Source organism: Saimiri boliviensis, chromosome 7, assembly GCF_048565385.1.
Source record: "Saimiri boliviensis isolate mSaiBol1 chromosome 7, mSaiBol1.pri, whole genome shotgun sequence".
Taxonomy (NCBI): Eukaryota; Metazoa; Chordata; class Mammalia; order Primates; family Cebidae; genus Saimiri; species Saimiri boliviensis.
The window spans coordinates 107,796,925-107,820,208 of NC_133455.1; the positions used below are offsets into that span (position 1 = coordinate 107,796,925).

Sequence of the window (23,284 nt, forward strand, 5' to 3'; positions counted from 1 at the left end):
CCTAGATCCTTACTCTTTATCATACTCAAAAGATGTTAACTCTTGAGTGACAGAAAAATCCCGTATGACTGTTGAAATTAAAAAATATGCTGTTCTCGGTGGGTATTTGGGACTTTTATTCCAGTAGAAAGGTGGATTGAGAGCTTCATTCATATTTTTCCGTTCTGTTTTTGTGGTAACAAAGCACATTTAAGGAGAAATAGGAGGTTTAAGAGGAGCAGCCAATGGGCTTGTTGCTCTCCTCCCCACAGACGTCAGTCATCTCGGACAAGTTACATAGCCTCTGTTAATTTTAGTTTTGTAATCACCCAGTGGGTTCACCTTGCCCGCTGCCTTGACAGAACCAATTTATCAAGACAGCAGAATTGCAATGGAGAAACAGTAATTCACACAGAGCCGGCTGTGCAGTAGACCAGAGTTTTATTATTACTCAAATCAGTCTCACAGAGCATTCGGGGATCAGAGTTCTTTAAAGATAATTTGGCAGGTAGAGTCTTGGGAAGCGGGGAGTGATGATTGGTTAGGCTGGATATGAAATCATAGGGGGTCGAAGTGAGACTTTTCTGCTGTCTTCTGTTTCTGGGTGTGATGGTAGAACTGGTTGGGCCAGATTACCAGTCTGGGTGGTGTCAGCTGATCCATTAAGTACAGCTCTCCAAAATATTTCAAGCACTGATCTTAGGTTTTAAATAATGATGTTATCCCCAGGAGAAATTTGGGAAGGTTCAGACTCTTGGAGCCAGAGGCTGCATGACCCCTAAACTGTAATTTCTAATCTTGCAGCGAATGTGTTAGTCCTGCAAAGGCAGACTGGACCTCAGGCAAGAAGTGGGTCTTTTTGGGAAAGGGCTGTTACCAATTTTGTTTCAGAGTCAAACCATGAACTGAATTCCTTCCCAAAGTTAGTTCAGCCTATGCCCAGGAATCAACAAGGACAGCTTAAGGGTTAGAAGCAAGATGGAGTTCGTTAGGTCTTACTTCTTCACTGTCATAATTTCCTCGGTCATAATTTTGCAAAGATAGTTTTAGTTTCTTTATCTATAAAATGGGGGTGATAAACAGGGTTGTTATAAAGATCCCGTGGAACAATGTATACTTTATAAGTATCTTTTCTTTTTTAAAATCCTTTATAAAATTAAAAGTCACTCTTACCTAGCCAGCCACACAAAAGGAGGCTGCGGGTGGCTTTGGTCTGTAGGCTGTCCCTTGCTGACCCCTGATATAGATGCACATCTTTGATATCATGTGCCTGACGTAATGTGGAGTCTGTGGCCAGAGAACAAAGCAAAACTAACTGACCCACAAAGGAGCAGTATTCCAATTAAACCAACTACCACTATGTGAGTAATAATTGTCAAGCTAACCTTGAAAATCCAACTCCCTGCACCATACTTAACCTGCTCTACTGTGCTAACATGTACCTGGCCTACTATAAACCAGATTAGTGAACAGAGAAGGCATTATACGAATCATGGAAGTGAATAATGCTGTTAAAACCATAGCCAGTATAGTTGTCTGTTGCAGGCTAAGAAAAATACACTGTACCAAAATACAGGTCACACTGTTGTCCTTGGATAGCACCAAGGCAGCTGATGCAACTCAGCATAAATAGGACTGAGTGAATTAAGTGTATATACTCTTGTGCACTGGCCATGCATGCTCACATGCATGCACACACACACACACTCCTACCTCTCTGGGGCCAAGAGAATAGAATTCTTGGAACCCCCTTATCAGATGCATCACAGGTGACTCATAAACTAGCAACAGCTGCTCAGCTTTTAAAAACAATGGGTGGGACGCATCTCCTATGCATGCCAGCTCTTTCTGTTTACAAAATAGGCACTCATTGTTAGCACAACACTAACCACTTTCCCATTTCCCTATTTCTGAAAAGCTTCTTAACCCAGTGGATTTCAATAGAGTGCAATGGCACTGCCACTGTTCTTTTTCCATGTATTTCAAATGTTGGCAAGCCTGAATGTTCCATTTCTCCCTCTCCCGGGTTATTACTCCCAAACAAGAGACTCTGATGCCAATGATTTTTGCTCCCAGCCAAAGGACAATTTTCTCTTCAAATCATTTCTAAGGAACTGTAACTATAACTCAAAGAATTTTAAAAACAAGAAACTGATTGGCAAGAGGAAGGATGAATGTGACTAGCCCCATGGACCTCCTAGGATCATCCAGAAAAGCAGAGTTTCCTTACTGACTTCCTCTTAACTGCTCTGTCTCTAGGTCACAAGGTCCAGTTTGGTGTTTCCTAAGGAGGCAAAGAACTGCTCACTTAGGAATGCACAGAGGAGATGACTTACCATTTATAAGCAATAACTTGATAAATAGCACACAGACCATCTTCATTGCTACTGAGAGCAAAATTGTTATCTTGGTAGGTGTCATTCAAACTTTTTGGAATATATATAAAGTAGTAAAGCAATGACAGTTCAAGAACAGGCAGAGTATTATAAAGGTACACTGCAATCTCACTGTTAGTTAGTGGAATTTGCTGAAAAATATTTAGAGAATCAGAAAGTGATGCTGGTGCAGTTGGTTAAGAATGTAATTCTCCTGATAGAATGAGAAGACTATTTTTGTGATGGGATAATAATGATCAAATTCCTATAATGTGTGAACAAGGAATTAGGACAATATGTTGATGGGTCTATAGTTCTATTTCTCTTTACCTCTATGTAGGCTCAGTGGTAAAACATGAAATTTAAATAGACAAAGGACCTGGTAGTCTAATCTCAGTTTGCAGAGACACTCACATTTTTAGACTTATCCTTACTGGAAGGGGTATTTGCTGGTTTGTAAAAATGGATCATAGCCAATACAATGGTGCATTGTTTTGATGGTAGAATAATTACAAATGGTCCACAAAGGCAAATACTGAGAGACAGGCAGAGAGACAGGGAGGGAGAGAAAGCCAGAGGATTCAGCTATAATTATGCAAATAATCCACCAAAGAGAAGGTAATTGCTATAACTGTCAATGACAATCACCACTGTCCTTTTCCCAAATAGCAATGTTAAACATGTGCTTTGAATGAAGAGATTACCCACCCTCCCACCCCCCCACCTCACCCCCGCCAAACAGGCTTTGTGTGAGCAACATGGTCGTTTATTCACCAGGGTGCAGGTAGGATAGGAGTTGGTTTTGTAGGTTTGGGGTAGGCAGTGGAAAGTTACAGAAGTTACAGTTCAGGGCAGTTTTTGCAATCTGGGAGGGCATCATAGGGTCTGCAGTCATGAGGTTGACCTATCAGTTGAGGAAGGTCAGTTACAGAGTCCAGTTGCCTTATCAGTTGAGATGGGAATAAGGAACAATGGAAGAATGTTTCAAAGTTAATTAGGCGCCACTGGAGTTGATTATTCTTCTTTTTGTGGTTTTGCAGTTACTTCAGACTTTCTAGTTCCAGGAACTCATCTGGAGTGTACATGCAGGTCACAGAGGTTACCATGGCATAGTCCATGTTTTTCCTGTTTTGTTTTTTTTTTATTTATATTAGTAATATAAAGGAAATGAAAAGTGGAGGGCAGTGGAATATTAGGAAGGCCGGCACAGAAGGATGATAAGGCAATGTTTCTCAGGGCTTCTCTGAGCAGCATTGGGGGCGGCACAGAAACCTAAAAATAGGAAAGAATTTAGACTGCTAGGAGATCTCAGGGCAAGGAGTGATAATGTGGGGTTGTTAGAAGGAGCATTTGTCATATTGACTGATGGTTATCGCTTGTATATGATTTTGTAGGAATTGAGAGATTAATCTGAAAACACAGGGTCTAAATAAGAGAAGGAGAAAGTTAGATATCAGAGGACTAAGGACGGGAAGAAGCCATGACACCCAGTTAGAGATGTCCAGTGAGTCCAGCCAGGTCCAGAATAACCATCTGCCTGATTAGCGAGATTTTGGGCTCTGTCTTTTAATCCATTGATGGCATCATATACGAGGCTGGACAGATCTACATAAAAACAATATTCTTCATTTAGGAATAGGCAAAGATTTCCTTTTTCAGCAGTCAGTAAATCAAGACCTCTGTGGTTTTGGAGAAAAACTGCAGCTAGGGAATTTAGTTGAGCTTGAAGAAGGGATAGTGATTGAGTCAATTCTACAATGCTAGCAGAGAAATCATTAGAGAGGCTATGGAAGGTGACAATTAAAGTCATAAGGCCTGCTATGCCTGTACCAAGTAACCCTACAAGTAAGGGGATCAATGGAATAATCTGCTTGTGTCATGTCGGGACCACAAGGGGTCAGGGAGGCTTTCATCTCTGTTGGCAAACTGAATTTTGGGAGTAAAGAAAGCTAGGATACAAGTGCCTATCCAGTTGGTAGGAAGGCAGATGTAAGAAGAACCACAGAGAAAAAAAAGTCCTTGGCTTAGACAGAACTGAAAGTGTAAACTGAAAAGAGAAAGTGTTCTGAGGGGGCTGGGGCCTTGGATCCAAATGCCAAGGGAACCAGCAAGGGCTGCAGCTGTTAAAGGTTGTAGTGGGGTTTGATAGGAGAGGCAGTCATTCATCTTTATTAACAAGGCTAGGTATAAGCAGGCAGGAAGAGGGGTCTGGAGGAGAGTGTGATGAACAAAAGGAGGGCAGCCAAGGATGGAGTGAGAGACAGGGTAAATGCCTACCTAGGCAAAACTTGAAGGATATTTGCTAGTCTTGTGGAGGGAAATATCCATGGGCCTGATGTGTAGAAAAAGGAGGGGGTCTGAGAAAGACCTGAAGAGCAGTAGAGTGACAGATAGAACATTGAGATGTGATTGTTTTGAGAATGGACTTCCATGATGGAAAAGAAATGAGATTTTAAAAACAAGTCAGAGGCTTGTACTTTATGTGGAAATGGTTATGAAAGGATGAGAAAATAGAGTGAGCTTGTGAGGCAGGGAGGAGGAACTTCCCATGGTGTAAGAACCATTTGCCTTGTGTAGGAAGCAACTGGTAAAGTGAGATTTTGGAGGAAGAATAGGTAAGGGAGATAGATGAGAAGGAAAAATACTGGCCTTGTAGAGGAGATACTGGGGTGTTCACTGCTTCTTTGGCTGTTTTGTTGCCTAAGGCATTTCCTGGGGCAGTGGGATCTGATGGTTTTTGGAGTTCTCTGCAGTGGATAACTCCAGCCTTGGCTAGGAGGAGAGCGGCCTTAAGAAGGGCCTTTATTAAGTGGGCATAGATAATAGAGGATCCCTGTGCAGTGAGAAAACCTTTTTCTGCCCATATGGCAGCATAGTGGTGTAGGATGTGGAAGGCGTATTTAGAGTTAGTATAGATATTGAAATGTAGTCCTTTGGCAAGAGTTAGAGCATGGGTTAAGGCAGTTAGCTCAGCTTGCTGAGAAGTGGTGGAGTGGGGAGTATGGCAGCCTCGATAATAGATGAGTGGGATACAACAGCATAACGAGCTTTGGCCAGTGTCAATCGACTGGGCTTTGAAGAACTGCCACCAACAAACCATGTGTGGTCTGGGTCTGGAATAGGAAAGACAAATATGGGGAAATGGGAAGGATGCTATATGGATTAGGGAGATACAGTCATGGGGTTCAGGGTTTGTTCTCGGTATTAAGTGAGAGTCTGGGTTAAAGTCAGGACCAAGAGCAATGGTTACTGTGGGTGTTTGAATGAATAGTGAATAGAGTTGGAGGAGGCAAGGGGAGAAAAGTGTAAGGTGTGAAGAGGAAATTAAACTTTTGAAGTTGTGAGAGCTGTAGAGGGTTAAGTGGGGTGTGGCCTATACTTTAAAGGGATTCTGGGAGTATTACAGCTGTGGCATGTAAACATGATGGCCAGCCTAGGACTGTGAGGTCAAGCCGTGTAGACAAGAAGGTAACTGGTTGTAGGCCTGGCTCGTGTGTAAGAACCCCGATTGCACAGGCTTTTATTTCTACTCTGCTAAGGTAGAAAGGTTGGGAGGAGTTGGAAAATGCTAGTGTAGGGGCTATTTCTAAGGCTTTCTTTAGAGAACAAAAGGTAGAATGGGGGAAGGATTTGGGGTCTATGGGGTCAGCTAAGTTTCCTTTTGTAAGTTTATAAAGTGGTATGGTTAGGAGGGTGAAAGTATCCTGGGAAAGGTCTTGACAAAAGTAATGAGGGCTACCTTGGAAACCTTGGGGAAGAATGGTACAGGTTAACTGCTGGGACTGGTGGGCGTCAGGGTCAGTCCAAGTAAAGGTAAAAAGAGGGTGAGAAGAGGGGTATAACGGGATGGTGAAAGAGGAGTCTTTCAGGTCAGTGGAATAGTGGAAGGGGATATGGAAGACAGGAGGGTATAAGGGTTTGGTACAACAGGATGGATGGGAAATACAATCTGATTAATGAGGCAGAGGTCTTGGACTAGTCTGTTGGATTTGTCTGGTTTTTGGACAGGTAGATTATAGGAATTGTAAGGAGTGTTAGTGGGAACTAAAAGACCATGTTGTAGTAAATGAGTAATAACAGGCTTCGGGCCTTTTAAGATGTGTTGAGATAGGGTACTGGCACTGGGCAGGATGAGGTTGGTTAGGTTTTTTGAGTGCCTTATACCAAGAGATGGGGAGGTGGTATCCTGCACCCTAGGGTTAAGGCAGGGGGACATAAGGGGAGCTACTGAGGGAGGTATAGGTTCGGGGAAGAGGGTGGCAATGACATGCGACTGTAGCCCAGGAACAGTTAAGAAGGCAGACAATTTTGTTAGGATGTCTAACAGGGGAACTGTACAATTGGGGATGATTAGGAAAGAATGTGGAAAGGAGTACTGGCCTTACTGACACCAGACTTAGGAGTTTTGAAAGGCCTGGAAGCCTTGCCGTCAATTCCCACAACAGTTATGGAGGCCAAGGAGACAGGTCTTTGAAAAGAAGGCAGCATGGAATTGGTGGTCCCTGTATTAAGAAGGGGATGGACTTACCCTCCGCCATAAGAGTTACCCGAAGCTTGATGTCCGTGATGGTCCAGGGGGCCTCCAAGGTGTTCAGGCATGGTATAAGAACTTCAGCCACTAAGCCAGTATCAGGAAAAGAGTCAGCCTGAGGGCCTTGGGGTTGGGCTCCTGGAGCCTTAGTGACAGTGGTTTGAGTTGGGCAGTCCAACTTTCCGTGGGGCCCTGCACAGATGGGACACAGCTTAGGAGGAATCCTGGGCCGCGAGCATTTCTTGGCCCAGTGGCCAGGTTTCCAACACTTGAAGCAAGGTCCAGGAGGGGCTCTGGGTGCTGCAGCCTGGGTGCTTTGAAGTCTTTATGAGCCGGTGGTGTGGCTGGGGTTTGTCTTACAGCAGAGGCAAGCATCTGTAGTTCTGAGATGCACTGCTGCCGGGCAGCCCCTTTGCTATTATTGAACACCATGAAGGCGAGGTTGATTAATTCCTGTTGTGGGGTTTGAGGACCAGATTCTAATTTCTGTAACTTTTTAATGTCAGGGCTTCAGGGGTGAGAGTAGAAGTAAGGATGACATTTAAGTCACTCCAGGTGAGATTATAGGACTGGATTAAGTATCAGAGGATCTGATGAAAAGGAGCCAACTTGGGAAAGCTTGGATAAAGAGAAAGAATGTACATCCTAAGTATGCCTTCGGCACCAGTCACCTCTTGAAAGGAGAATTGTTGGGCAGGGGCAGAGGAGTTAGTGGTGGGACTAAACTGTAAGCTGGACCAGGTATGAGGTGGGGAGGTGGCAGTAGGGGCATAAGGAGGTGGGTTGTGGGCAGAGGAAGAGGAGGGTGGCTCCAGGGACTTAGGGCCTGGATTGGGGTCTGGTTCAGACAGGCAGGGAGGAGAAAGGTCAGAAGGGTCAATGGACAAGGAGGATTCTGGGTCACCAGCAGAGGCAGGAAGGGCAGGCAGAAGGGAGACAAGGAAAATTTGGGACAGGTTCTGGGTCACCAGCAGAGGCAGGAAGGGCAGGCAGAGGGAGAGAAAGAGACTGCTTACCCAATCTGAAGATGGCGAGAGAGCTGTTCGACATGAGATTAGGGAGGGATTGGAGTGTAAAAAACTGCCTGGATGTTGGGTACCTTAGACCATTTACCCATTTGTTGACAAAAATTATTTAGGTCTCGCAGAATAGAAGAATTGAAAGTCTCATTTTCTGGCCATTTGGAACCACTGTCTAATTTGTATTGAGGCCAGGCCATGTTACATTTAAAAGAAAAAAATGAGAAGTTTAGGTTTCGGATTGGATGACAGTTGAAGAGGTTTTAGGTTTTTTAGGACATAGCCTAGAGGCGAAGACAGAGGAATAGAGGGCAGAATATTGCCCACAGCGAAGGAGACAAGTTTCAAGGAAATGAGTAGAGATGAGAAGACAGAACAAGCAGCTACCAGGGTTTTCAATAGGCATCCCTGACTTGATTCCTCAGCTGTAACGTGGGTGAGTGATCAAGGCAGATGTCCCCACGATTGACCAGACACCAAGGGAAGACTGACTTCTCAAGTCCATGACTGACGTTGGAGTTTTTGAGGGCACAGATAAAGAGTGTCTCCTTTGCCTCTACTAAGAGAGGGAGACTTGTCTCCTTTTCTCTACTTAGAAGGAGAAGGATTTAAAGGAAAAGAGAGAGAAACAGGGAGAGACTTGTCTCCTTTCTCTAACGGAAAAGAGAAGGAAAGAGGGAGAGAAAGAGACTGCTTACCCAATCTGAAGATGGTGAGAGAGCTGTTCGACATGCTAAGTGTGAGCAACTAGTCTGGTCTCATGTGTTGAGGTCTCAGGTGGATCTCTTCCCAGAGTGGGAACGGGGACAGGGGATGGGTCTCCCAAAGGAGTACCCTTGTCCCAGGTTTCGGCACCAAATGTTAAACACACACTTTGAATGAAGAGTCCCCCCAAACAGGCTTTGTGTGAGCAACATAGCTGTTTATTCACCCAGGTGTGGGTGGGCTGAGTCCAAAAACAGAGTCAGTGGAGGGTGGTGGGATAGGAGTTGGTTTTATAGGTTTAGGGTAGGCAGTGGAGATGTTACAGTTCAGGGCAGTTTTTGCAAGCTGGGAGGGGGTCATAGGGTCTGGAGTCACAAGGTTGACCTGTCAGGTAAGGAAGGTCAGTTACAAAGTCTAGTTGCCTTATCAGTTGAGGCAGGAAAAATGAAAAATAGAAGAATATCTCAAAGTTAATTAGATGCTTCAGGGGTTGATCATTCTCCTTTTTGTGTTTTTCCAGTTACTTCAGACTTTCTAGTTCAGGAACTCACCTGGAGTATATGTGCAGGTCACAGAGGTTACCATGGCATAGTCTATGGTGCAGTCAGTCAACCTAAAAGACCTTTCAAGCAATTCAACAACAAATGCTGTTTTGCAACACCAACCTCATCAAGTATTTCTTAACAGTCTCAGAACTATTTTAAATTTTCAAATGAAGGAGGCATTCCTAGGAAAGTAAATAATGAGCAGCCAGTCCCATCCTGACTTTGTGATTGTTATCACCACATCTCCACAGCCTACTAAAAGTTTGAGGGTGAACTAAACCTTTCAGTTGATCTTTTTCCTCCCTGATAAATTTGCAACAATCATGAGATCCACTGTTTTGCCCTAAAGCCTTGTTTCTGATTTTGCAAAATCTAATTCTTACATATCCATTCACTCATTTCAGTAAGAGTTTACTAAGAAGCAGTGCAAATACTGTTCTAGATCTTGTTATGGGGAGGAGGAGGATTTTAACAAGAAAGAATTTGGCATTTATCCTGCCCTTGTAGGGCTCAGTGTTCAATTGGGAAGGTAAAATGTATGCCTAAATAATGGAAGTGATACTTACTGTTAAAAAGATAAAAATTACACTGAAAGGAAAAGAAGAGAGATCTCCCTTCTACCTGGGAGGATTAGATAAGCAGTTTTGGAGGAGATAACATCTGATCTAGACCTTCCAGGACCATGAAGATTCAGAAGACAGAGATAAGACTGGGTAGGGGTGGGCTAGTGGAAAGACTGAGATAATGGTTTTAAGGCAGGCAGCCCCTACAGAAAAGGGAAGATTAGTATGGCAGAAGCTGAGGTCATCTGAAGGGAGAAGAGGTTGAAAACACAGTCTGGAACAAGTGGCACAGCTTTGACAGAGTCTTCATTCTAGCTCTCATGGTCTAACTATCTACACCAAAAATATATTTTCTTTCTCAAGTTTTTAGTAGGTAAAAGGAAAAGGAAAAAGTCTTATTGCACTGGTGTTAAGTTCTTCAAAAACCAATTTTTTTCTAAATAGCTTTTTTTCCTCTAAATGCACATGATAAAAATAAATTTAAAGAGTCTAAGCTTTCCATCTCTACTCCACCTCTATACCCTTTCTCACTCTCTGGAAGTAACCAATGTCAACAGTTTTCTTATGTGCCCTCCCCAAATATTCTGGGCTATATAATGTATACATATAGATACACCCTCCTTCCATGCTCCCTTCCACCCTATATTCAGTTTGTGTTCATGTAATAGTACCGTGCTACACAGTATTAATAATACTATGTTTTTTGCTATTACTTCATGTTTAATTCTTAATAACAAAATGTTTAGTTGCTTCTTTGAAAGGAATTGAGTTCAAGAGCTCCTGAAAGCAGTGGGAAATCTTAAATTGCACATGCAGGAACCCACACAACAAATATGAAGCAGCTGAGAGGTTTATTGTTTTGCAATATACTTTAGGCATACATTTTACTTGTTGTGAACAGGAACCTGACATCCCTGGTCTACAGTCTGGTACACTTGATATTGCCAACCTGTTTTCATGACAATAGAGAGAATGGTTATCGGTGGAACACTAGGAAGATAATTTGGGAACACTGATTTTATAAGGTGATTTTAAAGCTCCATTATTTTGGAAAGTAAAAGATAAGTACCAACTTGCAAGCATCCATTGATAAGAATAAAGTTTTTCTCAAGTTGCATACTAATAATGCAAGTTTGGTGTCTGAAGAAGGCATCACCAAAGGCAGTATAGTGTTTTAGATCACATGGCTCTAGAATCAAGCAAGCCTGGATGGGACCCTGGCTCCCCTACCTTCTAATGTGTGATCACAGGTAAGTTATTAAGCCTTATTTTACAGTTACTTTATCAGTAAAATGGGGCTAATACCTACCTCATAATGTTGTTGGTGGGGATTAAGATAGTGTAGCATATACAGATATTATACAATAAATGTTAAGCATTATTTAGTGACTACCTAATACTAACTGTAGTATTTTAACAAATACCTACTATACAGTATGTACTACCTACCACACACTACTATTACTCTCTCCATCTCTCTTTCTCTCTCATATTCACACACACACACACACACACACACACACACCCCACTCATTTATTCCTCATAGCAGCTCTATGCATTAATACTAATAAAAGTCTTCTTGCATGCCACTTTTCAAAGTCTGTTTTTAGATAAATTATCTTTTTCATTCTCACAACCACAACACAAATCAGATAGAAAATGGAAAACAAGAATCCAAAAGGTCTGAAATTATAGTCAACCAAATAAAATTTAAACTGTTGTTGTACACACATTGTACTGTTGTTTCACAATTAACATTTCAAAGAGATTGTTCACAAACTCGGTGTTAATAATAAGCTGATATCTCAAAATTGGCATGAATTCTACCTTTACTTTTCATGGTTTTCAACTTGATGACTACATTATTAAAATAACAATACATGTTAAGAAGTTATGGAAAAATAAAAAGCATTCATTGTTTTATCAGTTTCTGTGTAGTGTAATAAAAATCACACTGACCTAGTAATGTGAAGAGATGTGTTCTAGACATTAATTTCCTATAAAATGCCTGCCTTTACTAGAAATCTTTAGAAAATATAATAAAACAAAATCCACTATTCTGTCAATATTGATTTTTAATCCCTACTTCTGCTATGAAGGAGCTATGGGGAAAACTCAAATAAAGAGGGTTATGGTGGCAGGAAATTTCTTCAGCATCTGTTGCCTTTTATTAGGGTCCTCACTCCTAGGAAAACAGCTCAACAAGAATTCTTTACCCTGAGATACTTGTGCCTCAGTACATCCCTGACTTGTAGCGTCAGGGTACAGCCCCACTTTTTTCCCTATAGAGCATATATACCTGCAGGACAATGATAAATCGAGAGTCCCACCAGCATCCTCAAAATTCGGGAAAATGCAAAGTCCAGCATCATTCTTAAAAAAGGGCAGGACTCACTAAATCTAACTGAATTAGAGTGTGTTAAACAGGGAGGACAGCCATTATAAGTAGGTCAAAAAAATGAGCCGCAACCTCATCCAAGAAAAAGAAATCACACCAACAAGTTTCCAGAGGACCCCAGAGAAGGTTCCACACCCAGCCTCAGGGAGACACCGAGGAGCCTTCCCAGCTGCTGGTCCAAAGAAGCCTGGACAGCCTTGGACTCCTTTCCTGTGTTGGCCAATGTGAGTTTGGAATGAAGCCCTGTACCAGATAAAATATCTTAATCCTGCCAACTGCTTCTTGGCTTTGAGCAGCTGTAGGAACAGCTGGTTTTGCAACAGTCACAGAGTGAGTTTTTGTCCTGAGGTAGTAGAGTCCTAAGTTTAGTAAGAAACTTAAAATTTGAGTCTTTGTACAATGAACTTCATGAACTTCAGCCTGAAGTCTTGGTGTGTTGCACTTGTTATCCATGCATCTTGCAAATAACTAAATGATCTATAATAGTTTCATCCAGGAGAAATCTTCCTTCAACTATAAAATCAAATTTTTCCAATTCTCCACTCTAATTAGACACTAAAGTATCATGAGATAGGAGATCAATTATTCCTCAGCCAGTATACTTAAAAATCAATTGAATTCCAGGAGTAGCAAATTGAATACAAGAACTTACTCCTGCTCCCTTGATCTCCCAATAAAAAGATTTAATTCTTCTTTAAACCATAAAGCTTCTAGGATAGAACATAAGAGTAGAAAATAATGAAATTTTGAAAGCTGGAAAGCAGACAGAACTGAACCATAAATTGACAGTGGAAAAAGCCAAGACCAACTCAGTTTACCTCACAGAATCTCTAAAAGGCACTGCTGGCATGACTGAAAGTAGGGGACAATGAAAGGGATGAGCTAAAATAGTGAAGCTCTGTTGAACTTCTTTCAAGAAATAGCTATTCCCTAGACCAGGTTCTACTCTATGAAGCTGAGTGGTTGGTCCGCTCCCATCCTGGCAACAATCTGAGGATATGTTCTCTGGAAAGTATAAAATATATGTTTCTAGGTGAGAGATTACGCACAATTTGTGAGGAAGTTTTCATACTCTAATGAAAACTGGGAACTGGGTGAACACATGTCAGTTGGAATAATCATTCCAGCCCTTTCCCCCAGTTGGTTCCCAGAAAGATGACAGTGAAGTCCAGCCCCCCAGAACAGGGGATTGGAAACTCTTTTCTCGGTGATCTGAACAGCCAAAGAGGAGGATCCTAGACAAACTGACCCTGGTGGTTCCCAAGTAAAGGGCTCGAGAGCATCCTAAGTGAAGCTATTGTGAATGAGCCCCATTCATGTATGCCAGGCTCAAATCAGCCTTGTTTTTCCCCATTCTTGAAGGTAGCAGACAAAAAAGACCCATCTGACATCTGAGAAAAGAGTCTAAAGTGAAAGAGCCCAAAACAAACAAAAATCAGCTTGTATCTCAGGGATACAAACAGCAAAATCCAGATTGTGGAAAACTTTACACAAATGGCAGTTTCTTGACTAAATGGCACCAAATAAAAGGAGAGAAATAGAAAAATATAAATTTAAAAAGACTTAAAACACCTATCAACCAATGGCATTGTATGAACCTTATTTGAATACTGATTTGAACAACTCAACTGTTTAAAAACATAACATGATCAGAGCAATTTAAATACTGATTATATATTTTGTGATATTAGGGAACTGTTGTTGACTTGTTTCTAGGTATGACATACTGAGTTAAAAGAGCCCTTATATTTTATAGGTATATACTAAAATATTTAGGGCTGAAATAATAAAACAGTTGAGATTTGCTTCAAGACAACTTTGGTGGGAACTGACTAAAGCAACCATCCATAAAGGAAGGAAACATAGAAATCTTTTTCTACTATTCTCTCTACTTTATGTTGAAATTTTTCATAACAGAGAAAAAACTATCATTAGAATCCTCAGAGAAGACAATGAAACTATAAAACAGAACCAAAATAATATTAAAAAGGAACATTCTTAGAGTTTTCAGGCTCCTATAAATAAAAAATAGTAACTGATAAAAAACATTCAATAAAGAGGGGGAAAATTGAGGACATATCCCAACAATTACAGTGAAACATTATAGAAATGAAAATAAAGGAAAGATTAAAAAACTAGAGGACCAGTACAGAAGGTCCAAAATCTGGGGTAGTAGTTCCAGAGACAGCAAAGAACAACAGTAGGGAGGAATCCATCAACGCAATAATATCAAAAGAATTCCCCAAACTGAAGGCCCCGGATTTCTTTCTCTTTTTTTTCTTTTGGTTTCCCTCTTGTTGCTTAGGCTGAAGTGCAGGGGCGCAATCTCAGCTCTCTGCAACCTCCACCTCCCAGGTTCAAGTGATTCTCCTGCCTCAGCCTCCAGAGTATCTGGGATTACAGGCACATGCCACCATGCCTGGCTAATTTTTTGTATTTTTAGTGGAGACAGCGTTTCACCACATTAGCCAGGCTTGCCAGGCTGGTCTTAAACTCCTGAACTCAGGTGATCCACCTGCCCCTCAAAGTGTTGGGATTACAGTTGTGAGTCACCATACCTGGCCAAGGCCATGGATTTCTAAAAGAAAAGAATGCAGCCAGTGCCTGACACAAGTGATGAAAACAGGCCCACATCAAGGCACATTATTGTGAAACTGCAGGATATTGGAAACTAAGAGAATTGACAAGTTCCCAGGGAAAAAAAAAAAAAACTAACAAAACCTGGCTATACATAAAAGATAGGAATCAGAAGCATATAGGACTTCACAATAGAAAAAAGCTAGAAGGAAATAGAGCAATACCTTCAAAATTCTGAAGGAAAATTATTTCTAGTATAAAGTTCTATATCCAGCTAAACTATAAATCAAAGGTAGAAGTAGAATAAAAATATTTTTCTGACATAAAGGTCTCAAAAGTTTTATTTTCAGTCACCTTTTCTAAGCAATAACAGCAATAAGTAAATTCAGAAAGGAATAAATGGAATATAGGAAACAATGGATCTAGCAAAAAAAGAGAGGTAAAGGAAATCCCCAGAAGGATGATCAAGAGAGATTACCAAATTAAAGTTACCCTCTATGCCTCAGTTTCCTTCTGTGAAACAGGAAATTAATAATAGCAGCTACTTCATAGAATTATTGTTAAGTATTCTGCATAAAACACTTGAAGTAGTGCTTAGCACAAAGTGAGAGCTATGAGAGTTACTGATGATTGTTACTGTTGTTACAATCATCAAAGAAGTGACTTCTTACTCTAGGTTAACTTTTAAGTTGATATATTATAATAACTAAAAAAATCAATGTAATACACATTCTGAATTGAACATATTCCCAGCTTTGGAATGATAGAAAATAGTCACAGAATCATAGTGTTTTGGAGGTTGGCCTGATTCTAAAATTTTTCTTGCACAATTTCCTTGTTTTGAAGAGGAAGAAACTGAAGCTCGGAGTGGCTAAGAAACTTGCTTAAAACTACTCGCATGGGGAGAAATGCCAGATATAGGTGATGGGGAGGAAGGCAGCAAATCAGACTGCCATGTGTGTATCTATGCAACAATATTGCATGTTCTTCACACATACCCCAAAACCTAAAATGCAATTTAAATAAAAAACTACATAGCCATTTAGGAGTTGGGACTAGCACTCAGGTGTGTTATGTAAATACACTGAAAACCAGAAGCATAGCTCTTCAAGCTATCTACTGTCCTCAGAGAGTCAGAATTTCACATATACAAAAAAAAAAAAAAAATCACCATAGAAATATATTATGCAATTCTGCCGTATTATCCTAAAACCTGGCACTCAGCTCAAGCAGCAAAGGCAACTTAGAAAGATGCATTCAGGATGACAGAGGAGGCTAGAGTTAGGTTCTCTGAATTAGACTGACAATATGGAAGACAATGTATCAAATTCACCATCTTACACAGTCTTTTAATTTTGGAAAGGACATATTAGTTTACACACGAAAGAATATTCATGCCTAACGCAGGGCAGCATGGATGGGCATTTCTGTTCCTGGAATAATGGGATGGGAAGTAATATTCTTCTGCGTTTTTGAAAGCATATCCACAGTTTGTAGGATTAGTAACCATTTTGGTCACTGCTTCTAAGAAAATGATGCTCCTGTCAAAAGGACATGGTAACAAGGACTATCTAGCCTGGCCATTGAAGAGCATGAGTTTCGAGTCAGAAGAAAAGGCAAGATCCTGGGAGAAGTACTTTCTCCCTCACCTCACCACTGACACTCATGTGACGCTTGAGAGGGAATCAGGCTGGGTGAGAATTTTCTTAGCACGAATTCTATCATCTGTCTTAATCTTGTTCCAACTAAAAATAAGCTCTCTATACATTTCAGAAAGTCCCATGTAAATTTCTTTTTAAATAACTTTATCTCAACAGTTTGAGATAAAGTAACAGGTAGACTCCAAAAATATTTTTAAAAGTTATTTTCAAATGTTTTAATCTTTTATACAAATGCTTATTCCAGTATTTTTGATTAATAAAAAGATTTTCTCCTTCTTCTTTGTTGTAAGCATTAGGTACATTTTGGAAAATCACTCAAGCAATAAATATCAAAGTATGTACTGGTAACTTAGCCAAGTTAATAAAAAAAAGAAATAAAACTATTTATAAATATTTCACATTTCTTCTATGTAATAACAGAAACATACAAAAAGTTTAGTTTTAAAATGGAAAGTACTGGCACATTAATACTCACAGAAAAAGTAGGATTCCAGTGTTTGCCAGGGCAAAGGCAAGTCCCAAAATCCCACTGCCCATAATGGCGTTGCTTAGGTTAAAAACAGACATGCCTAAGGAGGTTGTACCTGGAATCTGAATAAAGAAACAAACATTGACACTAAGGAAAATAATCCCCAAGAAAGTTCATCAAGCCAAAGCCTTTAATGCACTCTCAGGAATCAATATGGAAATAAAATTCAAGAAAATCCTTTCTTAGTAATCTAGTTATTTCCTTTAATGGGTTTCAAGAGAAAATACATTAGGTATGAGGAATATCTTGGTGAATACAGGTAATTATGCTTCTTTTGTTATTATGCTACTTGAATTAAAAAGATCCGTCCCAATTTATATGATTTAAAAAAACACTTCATTATAATGATACTTACATATTCATCACATTTCTTTTTTTCCAAATGGCTGTTTGTGAGACTTCTTCTACTTTCACGATCAGAAATAAACTTGCTGTAAAGATATGCATAACATGTTTAACCTTATGATAACAATTTGAAGCTTGACATCTTGACTAAATGATTTATTACTCACCAAAACATACACAAACAGTTACCAGTCAGCTCTCTAAGAGTTTACAGCCCTATTCAACCAACTGCCCCAGCCTCTTTTTTTTTTTTTTTGCCAGTATGAGATGTCCACATTCTCGTTTTACCAAATAAACTTTAAGTGCCCCAAGGGCAGGCACCTTGCCTCATTCATTTTTATATCCTTCATTCTACCTAGTACAAAACAATGCCAATAATCTGTGTTCATCTTGAGATGAAACAAAAAACAACCATAAGCCAAAAATGGCTATGCATTTTGAATCATTTTATAATAAATTTAAATACTATATATAACAGAAATTAATTTTTGTATAGTTTTTCCTCTAAGTAGAAAATTAGATAATATCAAGACTACTATAAACCTGGTATTTAAAAGGATACTAGAGGCAGGTTTTCTTTTGAGCTCAGGTTCTTGGACTACAAAATTATTAAACAGTAATTCCCTCTCCCTTGCAGAAAAGAAAACAACTGTTTTACCATCAAATATTCCTTCAGCATCTGCTATATTCAAGTCACTGGAACAGGCACTGGGGAAATCTAGGGGTATGTAATAAATGATGCAAGTAGGAGGTTATGGGAGTTCCGACTAGGAAATTATGGTGGGGAGAGGGGAATATGGTCCATGGTTAGGGTCAGAGCCAGGACTTTAGGAAAGCAAGGGGCTTAGAACTTGAGTTCAAACCCTAACTATCTTGGAGGGCCTTAGTGTGCCAACTTAGTTTCCTCATCTGGGAAACAGAAGTTAACACTATTAAATTATCTTACCAAGTTACTGGGAGAATTAAATGAGAGAGCACATGTTAAACATCAGCACCTGGCACAGAGTAACAGCAATAGATGTTAGATATTCCTCTCCATCAGGGAAATGGGACTTGAGATGGGAGCAACTGACACAGGCTACATGGAGTCAATGATGTACAAACATATAGAAGTAAGAATTTAAAATGCTTTAAGAACCACCACATACATTCAGGGTCAATATCAAAACTTTATAGCCTAAATATTTAATTTTAAAAATTTGTGATTAGAAAACAAATGATTTTGTCAAAGGAAATCCAACAACAGATGTTGGCAAGGATGTGGAAAAAAAGGAATGCTTACTCACCATTAGTAGGGACTTAAATAAATACAATCTCTATGGAAAACAGCATGGAGATTACTCAAAGAACTAAAAATAGATCTACCATTCCATATAGCAATCCTACTACTGGGTATCTACCCAAAGGAAAGGAAACTATTATATCAAAAAGATACCTGCATTCATATATTTATCGCAGTACTATTCACTTTAGCAAAGTCATGGAATCAACCTAAGTGTCCATCAACAGATGACTGGCTAAAGAAAATATAGTGTAGATAGATACCACAGAATACTATTTCACCATAAAAAACAATAAAATCATGTCTTTTGGAGCAACACAGATAGAGCTGATGGCTTATATGAAATGATTCAGAAACAGAAAGTCAAAACCTGAATCTTCTTAATTATAAGTGGGAGCTAAACAATGGGTCCATTTGGATGCAGAGAGTGAAAAGTAGACACTGGAGACTACAAAAGGTGAGAAGGTGGGAGGGAGCAGGGGATGAAATACTACCCACTAGGTACAATGTTTACTATTTTAAAAGCCCAAACTTTACCACTACATAATATATTTGTGTAACACAACTGCACCTGTACCTACTAAATCTATAAAAATATAAAATTAAATTAAAAGTCCATGCATAGGCAAACTGCTGCATGCATTAGTAAGATATGTTAGGGATGCTTTGTGACTCTTCTAGGTCTGGAAATTCAATTACCTGATCATGGTTACAACTAATGACAGTGAATTTTTCATTAATAAATGTAAAACCACTTGAACTGGACTAGTTTAATGAAGCATGCCTATTTAAGCTGTATATTACATTTTCGTATACTTTTTTTTTTTCTTTTTGAGACAAAGTCTTAGTCACCCAGGTGGGAGTGCAGTAGTACAATCTCCACTTCCCTGGCTCAGTGATTCTAGTGCCTCAGCCTCCCAAGTAGCTGAGATTACAGCTATGCACCAACATGCCCAGCTAATTTTTATATTTTTATTAGAGATGTTGTTTTGCTATGTCAGCCAGGCTGGTCTTGAACTCCTGGCCTCCTAAACTGTTGGGATTACAGGCATGAGCCACTGTGCCCGGCCTCAAACACTTTTTTCAATGATGCTATATTTCATAGGAAAATACTTTTAAATGAAACATGTATCATTGATGTTCATTTTAATTCATCTATGTTTTTCAACTTTAATCCAAGGGATCTGGTTCTTTTAGGCATTATTTCTCCAAATTTGTATTATTTCATTGGCATATACTAAAGTTATGCAATATACTTACTACAGACTTACTCTGGGAGTATCACTTGGTATAAGCTTTACAATCTGTGGACGCTGCTTTTGGTTAGGACCTACTAGGGATCAAAAGGATGTGGAAGAAAAATGTTGGTCTCCTGAAACATAGGAGCGGACATTGTGGCTAAGGAGAGACCATACCAGCTAACACCAGTATAGGAACATCGGGATGTGCAGATTAAGATGAGGTGAAGAGTCCAGAGAAGGAAAAAACCAGCATTAACTGGGATTAGCCAGAGAACACTAAAAGACAGAAGCCTGAGAAATAGTATAGAATGTTCTTAGCAAGAGACTGACATAATAAAAGCAGTATCTTTGCAGGCAAACTCTGGTGGTTGTATATAGCATTGCTGCTAACAACTAGTTTGGCTTTTCTTCTGTCTTTAATGTTTAGAATCTCTCCACAGAATTAAGGTTTACAGACCTGGCTGCAGAATGGCAGGGGAAAGCAGCCTTCCCTTTCATACAGACAGCCCTAAGAAAAGTGGGCACTGGACTTTCCAAAATGAAATTGACTGAAAATATTTAAGCGTTGTTGTCAAAAGACTGTACGGTGTCCTTGGTATTTGTAGGGGATTGGTTCTAGGCTACCCCTCACTCTTCTGCAGATACTAAAATCCAAGGATGCTCATTCTCTAACATAAGATAGCTATAGAATTTGCATATAATCTATGCATATCATCCTGTATACTTTAAGTCCTCTCTAGACTACTTATAATACCGAATACAAGTGCTATGTAAATAGTTGTTATACCATGTTTTTAAATTTGCATTTTTTAAATGTTGTATTGTCAATTTGTGTTTGTTTTTCCAAATATTTTTAATCCTCAGTTGAATCTGCAGATGCAGAACCCAAGGATATGGACAGCCAATTGTATTTAATCAGGCTAATTTTATTTTTATTATTATTATTATTTTAGAGACAAATTCTTGCTTTGTTGCCCAAGCTGGAGTGCAGCGACACAATCATAGCTCACTGTAACCTGGAGCTTCTAGACTCAAGCAGTCTTCCTGCCTCAGCCTCCCAAGTAGCTGGGACAACAGGCACACATCACCACACCTAGCTAATTTTTTTTTTTTTTTTTTTATTGTGTAGGGATGGAGTCTTGCTGTGTTGCCCAGGCTGGTCTCGAACTCCTGGGCTCAAGTGATTCTTTTGACCTCACCTCCCAAAGTACTGGGATTACAGGTATGAGTCACTGTGCTTGACCTAATCTGGCTAATTTTAATAACCAACTCAATTTTACCAAGTCTATCCAGCAGTCTCCCTTTGCCTTTCTGGTGGAAAGACTTGTTTTACAGAGAGAATTTCTATTATATTTAAATTAATAGAAAAGTGTGAACATTTTCAAACAAACCAAACAAGCCACCAATAAACTGCCTGTTATGGCAGATCTAAATTCCAGGCCTGGTAATACTCCCCGGGGTTGGTGGCAAAGTATAGGTAAGCAGAGAAGAAAGAGATACAGGCACTGTGACATGAGGGTACATTCAGTCAGGTCAAACATTGTGTGGTTGAAGCAGATAAAGTCCCTGTATGACTGCCAGCTGTTTCCTGCAGAACTTCTGCAGAATGAGAATAATGATATTAACTGACAGAGCTATTTCAATGAATAACCATTAAAGAGCACATTAAAACACATTATTTGTAGAGTGCCTCCTTGATTCTCTCTTTCAGTCCATTTTCTGCAACAAGACTTAATAGGTTTTTCCCAAAAATCTCCACTGGCTCCCCCACTGAATAAACTTCAAGCACAAATTCCTCACCCTGCAATTCCAAGTACTGCTTAATTTTATTTTGCCTCAGTGTTCCAATCTTAGCTCCCCTGCTCCTCCTGAGAGGAGTTGAGGGCTGAGATAAGACCAGTGCATTCTGAGAGCAGAGAATAAAAAGCAAGATGGCAATAGGAATTCACTTTCCCTTGAGGAGGTCCTCTTTCTTTCTCTCAGCCAATCTTTTCCTATCAGTTCAAAACCCTCATCATCCACAAGTCTTCCACACTCTGGTTTGGAGTTTTTAGACTCTGACCTACTTATTTCTTTATCTGTACTGTACGCTATCAACACTGAACTCATCTTGCATTGTGGTTGTCCAGTGCTGCCTCTCAGCTCCTTCTAATGTGTACCTACCCACATATTAGCAACTCAGAGGAGCTCTCCACCAACTGAATATACATCTTCTGTTTAGAAATTAGGGAGTCGCTTAAGCTGCAGGGAAATTTAGAAATTAGGGAGTCGCTTAAGCTGCAGGGAAATTTAGCTCAATAAGAATGAAGTACTTAAAGCCTCCCTAATCTCTTTATGGTGTTTCACCTTTTTCTTCTCTTTAAGTCTTTAAATCTTTGCTTTGCATTTCTATACATTTAAAAATATATAAAACCAACCTTTTGTAATAGAAAATTCCATTCAAAATAACTAGGTTAAGGAGCTTATCACAAGTTTCTGTTATCTCACCATTTAAAAGATGCACTTGCTTGTTAAAAAGCATGATGTCTGGCAATAAAATTGATGTAGTATTTCTCTTTATTGACTTAAAATATGCTATGGAAGAAGGTGCCTTTGACATGTGGTCTCAGAATGATAAAGGTATTATTAAAAAAGAGTTCTCACTGAGTGAGTCTGTACCCATAAAACAGAATTTTATTAACCGTTAGATAGCCAATTGCTCTGTGAACAAAACAAAACAAACAAACCCTACAATGAGTGATTGAGTGACCCTGAACAAAGCCTTAAAAAATGATGTAAGCTGTTATACTGAGGTGAAGAAAGGAAAGCAACAGAAAGCTGTTATTTAAAACCAGAAACAAATCAACAGCAACAATCTAATTAAGGATAAGTTGTACAACAGAAAGATAATCTTCCTGTTTTAATCTCTATCAATCAGTTCTTACTAGATTATACTGTTTCATCTGAGGATTCATAACATAAAAGAGATGAGTGGTTGAACCTAAATGACCTTTCCTATTCCTTTCCCTGAAACGCTAACATTCTATTAGATAGGAGAAAAAAAAAAGAAAGAAAGAAAGAGAACAAAGAGATTGGAGAAGATGAAAAGGGAAAATTGAAGAAACAGGAATCTAAAGAGAAGACTGAGAGGTAAGCAAAGCCTTACTGGTGGACAAATTCCACTGAAAATATGGGGAAAAAAAAGACTTTAATTGTAACAGGAGAAATGAAAGCGAGAGAAGAATTTTCTGACATGAAAATTGAATATAGGAAGAAGTTATGAAACCTTCTTCCCTAAGGTATAGAAAACATAGAAGAAGAAGAGGGATAAGTTCTCAAGGGTCCTCTCAAGTGATAAAAATTTAGCCCACAAACTCCAAAAGATATAGAAAGACAAGTGGATTCAGGGTGTAGTGACAATAGTTGCCTCAAATTCTTTTAAAAACAAATCTTAATAAAATAATCTCAAATTTTGTTAAATAGTTCCTAGGTCATAATAGCAATAACCATACAAAAATAACAATAACAGATAAATATTAAAATATATGCATATT

The 23,284-nt window shown here is 39.4% G+C and overlaps 1 protein-coding gene across 5 annotated transcripts in view; it reads right to left on the minus strand.

Annotated features, from left to right (window-relative positions):
* The window catches only part of SLC38A1 (solute carrier family 38 member 1), a 133,610-nt gene that overhangs the window by 83,424 nt on the left and 26,902 nt on the right, over positions 1–23,284 (minus strand). For all 5 annotated transcript variants that reach the window (XM_074403181.1, XM_074403180.1, XM_074403179.1 and 2 more), the window contains exons 4-5: positions 17,239–17,314; positions 16,830–16,945 (exon numbers count right to left, since the gene is read on the minus strand). In XM_074403181.1, coding sequence (XP_074259282.1) covers positions 16,830–16,945; positions 17,239–17,314 — 192 coding nt within the window. The remainder of the gene's footprint in view (positions 1–16,829; positions 16,946–17,238; positions 17,315–23,284) is intronic.